The 12099-nt window shown below is 51.5% G+C and overlaps 1 protein-coding gene across 7 annotated transcripts in view; it reads right to left on the reverse strand.

Annotated features, from left to right (window-relative positions):
* Positions 1-12099, reverse strand: part of RGS3 (regulator of G protein signaling 3) — a 141114-nt gene that overhangs the window by 54046 nt on the left and 74969 nt on the right. For all 7 annotated transcript variants that reach the window (XM_075015581.1, XM_075015579.1, XM_075015578.1 and 4 more), the window contains one exon: positions 4415-4458. In XM_075015581.1, coding sequence (XP_074871682.1) covers positions 4415-4458 — 44 coding nt within the window. The remainder of the gene's footprint in view (positions 1-4414; positions 4459-12099) is intronic.

Raw genomic sequence — 12099 nt, forward strand, 5'->3', positions numbered from 1 at the left:
TCTGGATGCCTTGCGTGAAGGCCACCCTCTTAAACAGCTCTTGAAACTGTTTGAGATCGTCCGGAGGATGGACGTCCCCCGGGGCCGTAGCCTCGTCCGGGGAGGAGAGCGAGGAACCACTAGGGTACGCCTCTCTGGACCCTTCCGGTTCCTGTTGGTGATGGTACATCCTCTCACTGGAAGCTTGCAAGGGAAAAATCTCGGGGTTCCATAACCAGTTCCCCCTGAGGTACTTGAGTCTCTGTCCCCGTTCGCGATTGCCCTCGGGGATACGGGACCGTCTGTGGGGATCTTTCCCTGGTAGATTGCCGGTGGTGTCTATGCCCCGCGTGATAGGGGCGACCATGGCAGCATGGGCACTGTTCTTGGGAGGGTGACCTAGACCACTCCCTTGGTGCATACCCTCTGCGTCTGGGGGAGCGAGATCGTCGAGAGACCTGGGACACTGGAGAGAGCGATTTGTGATAGTACTCCAGCGGCTCAAACCCCAGGAAGGGTGAAGGTGGTCCCAGCCAGGGCGAGGCTGGTTGTAAAAATGGAGACAGGGGCTCCGGGTAGGCTAGGGGGGACCCCTGCCTTCTGGTTGGAGTCTGCAGCATAAGCGGAGGGCTGAGAGAAAGCAACTCTGCAGCCCTGTCTGGAGAGGGGCTGCGGTGCCTTGTTTTGTGTGCAGCCTTCCCCCTCCCTTGAGCAGGTAGCTCCGCCCCCTGACGTGTAGGGGATCTCGGCCCCGTCCGTGCCGTGTTCAGCACGCTCATGGGCGGTGCCACACGGGCGGTGTCCTCTGGTGCCTGCAGGCTGCGTGCCTGCGCGCTCTGCACCGCCGGTTCCCCGGGGGTCGGTGCCGCTGCCTGCGGTGCCACCGGTACCGGCGCTTGTTTAGCCGCCGCCCTGCCTGTGGTGCAGGGCAGCTGTTTGATGATCGGAGGCTGAGCCGCCTCCATGTGGCTCTCCGTGCCGCCGCCGATCAGCTGTTGCTGCAGCTGGGGGCTGTGTGCTCCTCCCGTCCCGCTTTCTGTTGCTGCCGGCAGGGATCGGGCTGGGGAGGCTTTCCTCCGTTTTTGCGCTGATGGGGTGAGGGAGGCGGCTTTCCTTTTATGGGCCCCGGAGGGTCCCTCCTGCTGCGGCCGCTCCGGCACGTCTGGCTGGAGGGCCTTGTCGAAGAGCAGCATTTTAAGCCGCATCTCCCTGTCCTTCCTTGCTCTGGCTGTTAGTTTTGCACAGAAGGAGCATTTCTGCGTGACATGGGACTCCCCCAGGCACCTTATGCAGAGACTGTGCCCATCAGACGCTGGCATTGCCTCTCGGCAGGACTCACATTTCTTGAATCCTGAAGAGGACATTATTGGTGAGTCTTTCAGTTGTTAATGGGTACTTAGCACCTTGTCTGTGCTGTTTTTCCCCCTCTCTGATAGCCTGCCGCGGCAGGAGGGCTAATGGCCCTAGGCCCCTGGCCTCCGGTGCTCCGCTTGTTACTAGGACTGGACTGAATGCCGTCCCACTTGTTGATTCTTTTTCTTTTTTTTTTTGAAAATAACAACTGGCTAACTTAACAGTAGCCTAAGAACTTGAAAACTTTAAAGAAAAAACAGTTAAAACCATTGAATACGCTAACTTGGCCATAGCCTAGTCGGATTCCGTCTGCAGCCGACGGCGGTTAAGAGGAACTGGCGGGAACCGGATCGCGCACGTGGCCAGGAGCGCGCAAGGGAGCGGCGCGCACCGGCGCATGCGCGGTCCGGCAGAAACTGCTTGGAAGATCCGATCTGCGGTGCCGGGCGAGCCCGACACCTATTGTGGAGCACCCACGGGGACACTCGAAGAAGTATGGCTTGGATGAACAGACTATAACGTGGACAGAAAGATGGCCAGATCGTCAGGGTCCTGGATAGTGATCAACGGCTCGATGTCTAGCTGGCAGCCTGTAACAAGCAAAGAACCCAGGGGTCAGTCCTGGGACCATTTTCTGTTCCACATCTTCATTATGATCTGGATGAGGGGATGGATTGCACCCTCTGCAAGTTTGCAGAAGAGACAAAGCTGGGGGGACAGGTAGATATATTGAAGGGTATGGATAGGGCCCAGTGTGACCTAGACAAATTCGAGGATTGGGCCAAAAGAAATCTGATGAGATTCAACAAGGAGAAGTGCAGAGTCCTGCACTTAGGACAGAAGAATCCCATGAACTGGTAAATGCTGCCGCCCAACTGGCTACGTGGCAGTTCTGCAGATTACTGTGGATAAGAAGCTGGATATGAGTCAACAGTGCGCCCTCGTAGCCAAAAATGCTAACAGCGTACTGGGCTGCATTAGCAGGAGCACTGCCAGCAGATCAAGGGAAGTGATTATTCCCCTCTATGCGGCACTGGTGAAGCCTCAGCTGGAGTATTATGTCCAGCTTTGGGCTCCCCACTACAGAAAGGGAAAATTAGAAAGAATCCAGAAGAAGACAACCAAAAGGATTTGTGGGCTGGAGCACATGACTTATGAGGAGAGGCTGAGGAAATGGACTTACTTAGTCTGCAGAATTTGATAGCAGCCTTCAACTACCTGAAGGGTGGTTCCAAAGAGGCTGAAGAGAGGCTGTTCTCAGTGGGGACAGGTGACAGAACAAAGAGCAATGGCCTCAAGTTGAAGTGGGGGGAAGTCTAGGTTGTTTATCAGGAAAAATGATTTCACTAGGAGGGTGATGAAGCACTGGAATCGGTTACCCGGGAGGTGGTAGAATCTCCATCCCTTGAGGTTTTTAAGGCCGGACTTGACAAAGAGCCCTGGCTGGAAAGATTTAGGTAAGGTCAGACCTGCTCTGAGCAAGGGGCTGGATATCCTGCCATCTCTTCCAACCCTTCTCTCCTAGGATGCTATTGCAAGTCATGTCACTAGGAGGGTGGTTAAATCACACCTTAGAGTGACGTAACTTATGTTAAGTCAAGCTGTGGCTCCTGGTTGTGCCTATGGACAAGGATTGCACTTTCCCACTGATGTGAAAATCCACATTGCCCTCTACTTCCAGGGGGGACTGACAACTGGGCAAAAAGCTGTACCTTAGGGTCATGGAATTGTTAGTTATTTGTATTATGGCAAAGTCAAGAGGTTCCAACTTAGCTTGGGGCCCTGTTGTTCTCAGTGCTGCACATAGCGAAGGGAGTGTTCCTGCTCCACAGCTCTTATAATTACAATAGTCAAGACAAACAAAGAGTAGGAGGGCAAAGAGGGGGGGAAGCAAGTTCTAGATCCAAACTCCTGCCCTCCAAACACCAGGCCCTAAAATCAGAAACAACCAGGAGTTACTTGCAAAACACAAAAAACACAAAGGAGCCGAACTATCCAGTGACTGAACAGGTTCAATTCACAAAGAACAAGCCCTGCAGCTTTCAACTCATTTCTGGCAAAGGAGATGCGACTAAAATCCAAATGATTATAAATATGCAGATGACACTCAGTTATGTCCCATCCGTGTGCTCTTTTAGAGCTGTGTTTCTATGAAGCAGTCTTGTACAGTGCGAACCCATTTATGCAAAGGCCCTATATCTGAAAACCCTTCTTATCTGAATCCACCATGTGTCCTCCCTAAAACTTTATGTTAGTGAATCAGCAGCTAATAACTTCTCAATTAGCCTCTTAACACTCCCTGCCTGCTCGGGCCACCCATGGCCACTGCTACAGAGAACCAACCACATCATTCTGAAAACGTAAATAATTTGCGAGACTCTCCAACGGAACACGTCAACATTGGTTTTAACAAACAGAAATCACCATGTTTCTTGAATGCAACGATTTTTGAGACAGCCACACGTGGTTAGTGGCTACTGGTTGGACACTACTTGTTCTGAGCAGTTACCTGCAGCCACAGAGTCCTAATCCTATTCCAGCAGTAAAAGAAATGTGGCAGAATTACATCCAGCTCAAAATAGCACTTTTCTCCAACCAGCACCCAGTTATCCCACAGTTCCATCTGGCCCAGGGCTATTTGGATAAATAATAATTTACCATGCACTGGCCTTGGTTGGCCCTGTTTGATTGTTGGAAAGTCTGAGATTTTAAAGACAAGAACAGAAAGCCACCTGTGAAGCCAAATTAAAATAAACTGGTAAATAAATCCATCAATGGGCTAAAGATACCAATCAAAACTCAGGGCAGTGCGGAAAAGACAGCCCCTCAGTTGCAGGGATGGGAGGAAAGAAGCATACAGACAGCAGTGCTTCATTGTCTCCTGAGTCATAAATTCTACTTAACAGCTTCTCGTACGCTCGCTGTAGCCGTTGCATGTTTCCTTTCCCGACAACTTACACACTAATTCAGAAGAGAAGTGAAATCGATCCACTGTCTGCCCTCTGCCCCCAGTACAAAGAATTGGTTAGTGTGAGGTACCTTTTAGGTTTGGTGGAGTTTAATCTCAAAACGCTACACTCACCTCTGCAAGGTAGAGGAGGCAGAATTTCAGATCTTCGGAAGAACCTGTAAGGGAAAAAAACAAGGCCCAAATCAGTCTTTGACTGCATTTGTGCCTCGCCCTGCAAAGATCTGCGGCACTGTCAGAGGAATTAACTGTGGGGTTGCGTTTAATGAGCAAAGGTTGCAGTTCTGCCTTCACAGGCTGTCTGCAGAGAGTGAGGTCTGCTGAGGCTGGCTTCCAAGTGAATGGATCAGGCTAATGCAGCAGGCGAACCCAGGCTGGTCTGGGGAGCGGAGTGCTTACCATTTGCTCGCTGAGCAATTAGGGCTTTTTCTCCAGGCTCATTTCTCTGATAAAGGGTTCTCTCTTTCTGTCACAGCTCTGCCCTGGTGGAGTTGGCCAATGCACTGTGCAGAGAAGGCCAGCCTGATTTAGAAGCAAAGCAAGAGGCTGAAACTCCTTAGGGCCCTCCTGCATTGGGAGCTATGCAGCACATGGCTGGGACAGTGCCCCTGTAACTCAGAGCTGGCTGCAGACCCAGGTCTCTGAATTAGAAGGCTGCAGCTAGGACAGACAGACAATTGCCATAACATACAGACACACTCACTCACCCCTTGCCTCTGCTAATCACTGAACATCTCTCTGTCCAAAGGAAGGAATCTCCTAAATTCACATCGGGACACAGGAATTGCCAAACTGGATCAGAGACCCAAGATCCATCTACCCCAGTGCTCTGTCTCTGGCAGTCATCTGCACCGGCTACCTCAGGAGGTTGGGGGTGCAGGAAACAGGTGGAGGGAGGCAACAGTGGGATAATCTGACCCAGAGACCGTTCCTCACTCTGTCTGACACACAAGAACTAGAAGTAACTCTTGGCTCTTACTACTGTAACTCCAAATGCTCTCGCTATTGATAGAAATATCCAACCTCATTCTGAGCCCTTCTAAACTCTTGGGGTGCATCTACACTAGCCAGCTACTTCGAAGTAGCCGGCACAACATCGAAATAGCACGCGTCGCATCTACACGTGCTGTGTGCTATTTCGATGTTGAAATCGACATTAGGCGGCTAGACATCGAAATCGCTATTCCCATCCGAAGATGGGAATAGCGCCCTACTTCGACATTCAACGTCAAAGTAGGGCATGTGTAGGTGATCTGCGTCCTGCTACTTCGAAATAGCGGGGCCCTCCATGGCGGCCATCAGCTGTGGGGCTCTAAGGTCACCGCTCACAGCAGCCCTTAGCCCAGGGCTTCTGGCTGCTGCTGCTGCAGCTGGGGGTCCATGCTGCATTCACAGAGTCTGCAACTGTTTGTTGGCTCTGTGGATCTTGTGCTGTGCAGGGCAAGTGCGTCTGGGAGCAGCCCTTTAAGGGAGTGGCTTGGGACTTTGCTGGCCTCTTATTTCGACAGGGAGCACTTGTGTGTGTGGACGCTCCACATTTCCTTCCGGGGCGGCTCCTTTTGACGTTCTCCATCGCTACTTCGACGTTGAACGTCGACGGCACCAGCCCTGGAGGACATGTAGACAATATGCGTCGAAGTAGCCTATTTCGATGTTCTTATGTTGAAATAGGCTACTTCGATGTAGTGTGCTAGTGTAGACGTACCCACGTTCTCAATAACTTCACGTGACAGGGAGCTCCACAGCCTAAAAACACCCAGGGCAAAAAAGCGTTTCTTTGTACCGATTCTGAAGTTGCTGCTTTTCCGTTTTTCTGAACATTCCCTTCCTTGCGTGGTAAAACAGGCTGAACAAAGGGTTGCGAAATGCCTGCTCCATGCATACATGACTCCCTATTCTGTTATAACAGAATCACAGGGCTAGAAGGGACCTCAGGAGGTCATCGAGTCCAGCCCACTGCCTAAAGCAGGATCAACCAGCAGGGTCTAAGTCATCCCCGCCAGGACTTTGTCAAGCCAGGACTTAAAACACCTCTAGGGATGGAGATTCCACCATCTCTCTAAGTAGAGTGTTCCAGTGCTTCACCACCATCCTGGTAAAACAGTTTTTCCTGATATCCAACCTAGACCTCCCCCTCTAACTTTAGACCTTTGTTCCTTGTTCTGCCATCTGTCACCACTGAGAACAGTCTCTCTCCATCCTTTTTGGAGCTCCCCTTCAGGAAGTTGAAGGCTGCTATCATATCACCCCTCAGTCTTCTCTTCTGCAAACTAAATAGGACCAAATCCCTCAGCTTCTCCTCATAGGTCATGTGCTCCAGCCCCCTAATCATTATTATTATCCTCTGCTGAACCCATTCCAATACACACACATTCTTTCTATACTGGTGGGCCCAGAACTGGATTCAGTACTCCAGATGTGACCTCACCACTGCCAAATAGAAAGGAAAAATAACATCTCTAGATCTGCTGGAAATGCTTCTCCTAATACACCCCAATATGCTGTTAGCCTTCTTGGTTACAAGGGCACACTACTGACTCATATTCAGCCTCTCATCCACCACAATCTTCAGGTCCTTTTCTGCTGCACTGCTACTTAGCCAGTCAGCACCCAGCCTGTAACAATGTTTGGGATTCTTCCATCCCAAGTGCAGGACTCTGCACTCGTCCTTGTTGAATCTCATCAGATTTCTTTTGACCCAATCCTCCAATTTATCTAGGTCACTCTGGACCCTGTCCCTACCTTCCAACTACCTATCTACCTCTCCTAGCTTAGTGTCATTCACAAATTTGCTGAGGGTGCAATCCATCCGCTCATCCAGGTCATTAATAAAGAGGTTAAACAATACCAGCCCTAGAACTGATCCCTGGGGCACACCACTTGAAACCGACCAGCAACCAGACATTGAGCCATTGACCACTACTCACTGGGCCCATCTTTCAAGCCAGCTTTATGTCCACTTCACAGTCCACATATCCAATCCATAATTCCTTAATTTACGGGCAAGAATGTTATGGGAGACTGTACCAAAAGCTTTGCTAAAGTCAAGGTATATCCACTGACTTCCCCGTGTTCACAGAGCCTGTTACATCGTCATAGAAGCTAATCAGATTGGTCAGGCATGACTTGCCCTTGGTGAATCCATTTTGATTACTCTTGATCACTTCCCCTCTTCCAAGTGGTCCAAAATGGATTCTTAGAGGATCCCCTCCATGACTTTCCCAGGGGCTGAGGTGAGGCTGAGTTAAGGAACTGAGGTGAGGCTGACCGGCGTAGAGTTCCCTGGATTGTCCTTCTTTCCTTTTTTAAAGATGGGCACTACATTTGCCTTTTTCATCTCCTTCCTAAGGTGCACTCCTAAGCGTTCCAGTCCCTTGGGGTCTGGGGCGTCTCTTCATCTCCCCAGTCATTCCCATGGCTTGTCTCCAAGCCCCTTGGATTGCTGTTGAGTCCTTTGTGAGGAAGAGGGGAGGTGACCTCCCACGTCCCTCCCAGCCGCAGAGTGCGGGGAGGATAGGGACTCGCTTCTGGAGCCAAATGGGTCGAAAAACAAACCAACAGAGGGGACAAGCTACAAGGCAGGAATAAAGTGCCAGAGGAGGCAGAGGGCTTGTGCCCCTCCACCCCTGCGGGCCCACCATGCTGCCCTCTCGGGCAGCCCGAACACTAGCCAGTGATAAATAAAACAGTCTGTCAAATGCCATCCCAGCTCCGCTGAGCCACAGGCTGTTATCAGCCACACTCAGGGACAAGCCATGCCAGCTACCGCAGCGCGAAAAGCCACGTGCCACATGTTTGAGATTCTTCATAGGGTATCAGCACATAAAGCAGGAATGGCTCAGTAAGACTCCAACCTGGCGGTGCTCCTCTCTGACCTGCCAGGCACATGAGGGGAACAAACGATCTGCAGGCAGCCATGTCCCACAGCCCCACACGCAGAAGGAGGGAATGACTGTATGGAACGTGGGCCCCCATAAGCAGCAGCTGTTCAGACCTCCCAACCTGGCCCTCCACCCTCCTGCTTGGGAGGTCCCAGCTAGTGCCACTCTGGGAGGTGCTGGCAGGCCAGTGCAATGGGAAAGGGGGTGCGCTGGCAGAGTACCGCAACAACTGCAGTAGCTGCAGAGCAAGGGGAATGGGTAGCTGGCCCATTATGTGGCACAGGGCTCAGCCCTCCTGGTGCAGGTCAGGGTGGGCCAGTTAAAGTGGGGCAGCAGCCAGGGCTACGGAAGGCCAGCCAGGAGGACAGGAGAAGGGAGCTGCCAGGGACAGGCGGCAGGCCCTGGGGAAGACTGAAGGCGGGAGTGCAGAAAGAGGGAGGGGCAGGAAAGGGACAAGGCTAGAGAAGCAGCAAAGGGGTGGAGACTCAGAGCCTGGGGCCAGAGGAGGCTGAAGGCTGGGGAGCAGCAGAGGGGTAGACCCACCCGACCATCTCTTTGCTGGAGAGCTGAATCCTAGTGAGCAGCGAGCAGCCTAGGGGAGGGAGGGCTGTGCCCAACAGAAAGGCTGGAGTAGTTTCTCCTAGGAAGGGCCAGGCTGCCCCTGACAGAGCAGCAGTAGAGACTCCAGCAAGCTCGTGCACATGATCAGCTGGCCCCCAGAGGTAAGAACCCAAAGGGAACTCCTTTGAGTTGCCCGCGAGGGAAACTGAGGCAAGGAGACAAGCAGGTGTCCCAGAGAAGACCTACACGTAGGCTAGACTCTGGGTGCACGTCCAAACAGAGGGCAAAGGCTCACAGCATTGCCAAAGGCCCAGTTCAAAGTCCAGAGTAGCGGCCAACAGCCACTGTGGCTCCAGCCAGTATCTGCAAGATGGGACAGGCCCGGCCAGGTGAACAGGAGCAGCAGGATGGCAGGCTGCCGAGCCCGGGGGACGCTGTAGCAACCCTGAGGCTAAGGACCCTACAAGAGGCTTCTCTAAGCAGGGTGCCTCCCCAGTGCGCTGAGCACAGGACAGCAGAGCAGGATACAAGTGGAGAAGTCTCTGCTACTACTCAGGAGTGCGCTGGGCATGGGGCGGGCAATGACCACTGCAGAGACAGATCTCACAGCAGAAACCCAGCTGTGGGCTATCACCAGGGTTCCCCGTAAGCTGGGCATGTGTGCGGCCTCTCTGGAGGGACTGCAGAGCGCCCACAGCCGGGTGTTTTGCTTTACGGGTGGTGCATATTCGCACACACCGGGGGCACAGAAGTAATCATTCCATGTCCCTTACGAATTGTTACCCCTTCCCATTCCTGCTTGGGCTCCTCCCTGCCCATTAGGGCTGCAAGCCAGTAACTTCAGGATGGAAAGTCCCACTGTATCTACCAGCGACACTCCTGCACAGCCCCAGCACTGCCAGCGTGTCCCTGTACAGTGGGCACACGGGGTATCCTGTGAAGAATCTGAAACACGTGGCGCTTGGCTTTTTGCACTGCGGTCGCTGGTGTGGCATGTCCCTGAGCGTGGCTCATAACAGCCTGTGGCTCAGAGGAGCTGGGATGGTGTTTGACAGACTGTTTTATTCATCCCTGGCTAGTGCTGGTGGCTGTACACTGGACACATTGACAGGCGTGATGCTCCTGGGCCATGCCGAGCTCTAAAGCAGGAAGACCATGCATCGTGAAGCTGATTATACTGATTTGCTTTAGCACAGGGCAGCAAGCAGCAGAAACAGGAAACATCACAATGGTCTTCAGTGTACCGGAGACGTCCTGATTGTTATAGTCAGCAACACGCCTGTTCCGACTAACGGGTCAGTCAGTTCTTTAGGAGAGCAGCAGCCAGGCACTGCCAAGAGCGACTGATGGCCTCAGCTTTGCGTCTCCTTTTTGCACCAGACTTGTGCAGTCGATAAGCAGGTGAGCTTGTGGAGGCAGCCATACTGAAGGGGCTCCCTGTGCTTGCTCACAAACTGCCAGAATTCTGACGGAGCCAGGAGGAATTAGAGGCCCTGGCACAGCCAATGCAGTGTGAGGTGATTGGAATAAGGGAGACTTGGGGGGATGACTCGCATAACTGGAGCACGGGCATGGAAGGGCATAAACTGTTCAGGAAGGACAGGCTGGGGAGAAGAGGAGGACGAGTTGCGATTTACGTGAGAGAGCAGTATGATTGCTCAGAGCTCCAGCATATGGAGGGAGAAGAGACAGAGAGTGTCTTTGGGTTAAGCTTACAGGTGGAAGCAATGGATGTGATGTTATATTTGGTGTCTGCTATAGGCCACCAGATCAGGGAGATGAGGTAGATGAGAATTTCTTCAGACAATTAAGAGAAGCTTCTAAATCACAGGTCCTGGTTCTCGTGGGAGTCTTTAATCACCCAGACATTTGTTGGGAGACCAATACAGCAGCACACAGACAATCCAGGAAGTTTTTGGAGAATGTTGGGGATAACTTCCTGGTACAAGTGCTGAAGGAACTGACCAGGGGCCGTGCACAGCTTGACCTGCTGCTCACAAACAAGGAAGAACCAGTGGGAGAAACAGAAGTGGGTGGAGACCTGGGCTGCAGTGATCATGAGATGGTAGATTTCAGGATCCTGACAAAAGGAAGAAACGTGAGCACTAAAATACAGACCCTTGATCTCAGAAGCACAGACTTCGACTTCCTGAGAGAACTGATGGGCAGGATCCCCTGGGAAGCTAATAAATAATAAATAATAAATAATAATAGGGGAAAGGAGTTCAGGAGAACTGGCAGTATTTTAAAGAGGCCTTATGGAAGGCACAGAAACAAACCATCCTGATGCACAGTAAGAAAAGCAAATATGGTAGGGAACCAGCTTGGCTTACCAGGAAAATCCTTGGTGAACTTAAACTCAAAAAGGGTACATACAAGAAATAGAAACTTGCACAGATGAGTAAGGAGGAGTATAACTATATGGCTGGAGAATGCTGGGCAGTAACCAGGAAAGTGAAAGCACAATCGGAATTGCAGCCAGCAAGGAATGTGAAGGGCAACAAGACGGGCTTCTACAGGTATGTTGACAGTCAAAGGGTTACCATGGAGTGTGTGGGGCCTTTACTGGATGAGGGAGGTAACCTGGTGACAGATTATGTGGGAAAGACTGAAGTACTCAGTACTTTTTTTGCCTCAGTCTTCTTGGACAAGGTTGGCTCCCCAACTACTGCACTAGGCAATGCAATATGGGAAGGAGGTGGGCAGCCCTCAGTGGGAAAAGAACAGATTAAGAGAAATCTAGAAAAGCTAAATGCACACAAATCCCCGGGTCCAGATTTAATGCATCCAAGGGTACTGAGGGAATTGGCAGATGTTATCACTGAGCCTTTGGCCATTATCTTTGAAAGCTCATGGAGATTGGGAGGAAAGGAAAGAAGGATAAACTGGGGAACTATAGATGGGTCAACCTCACCTCAGACCCCAGAAAAATTAAGGAGGCAATCCTCAAGGAATCCATTTTGGAGCACTTAAAAGAGGGGAAAGTGATGTACTTAACATGGATTCACCAAGGGCAAGTCCTGCCTGACCAATCTGATTTGCTTCTATGATGAGGTAACTGGCTCTGTGGACAAGGGGAAGTCCATGGATGTGATATACCGTGACTTTAGCAAAGCTTTTGATACAGTCTCCCACAACATTCTTGCCCAAAAGTTAAGGAAGTATGGATTGGATACATGGACTGTAAAATGGATAGAAAACACGCTTGACAGATGGGCCCAACGAGTAGTGGTCAATGGCTCAGAGTCTGGTTGGTGGTCAGTTTCAAGTGGAGTGCCCCAAGGATCAGTTCTACAGCCTGTACAGCCTGTACTGTTCAACATCTTTATTAATGACCTGGATGAAGGGATGGATTGC

This window comes from Carettochelys insculpta, chromosome 21 (assembly GCF_033958435.1).
Source record: "Carettochelys insculpta isolate YL-2023 chromosome 21, ASM3395843v1, whole genome shotgun sequence".
Taxonomy (NCBI): Eukaryota; Metazoa; Chordata; order Testudines; family Carettochelyidae; genus Carettochelys; species Carettochelys insculpta.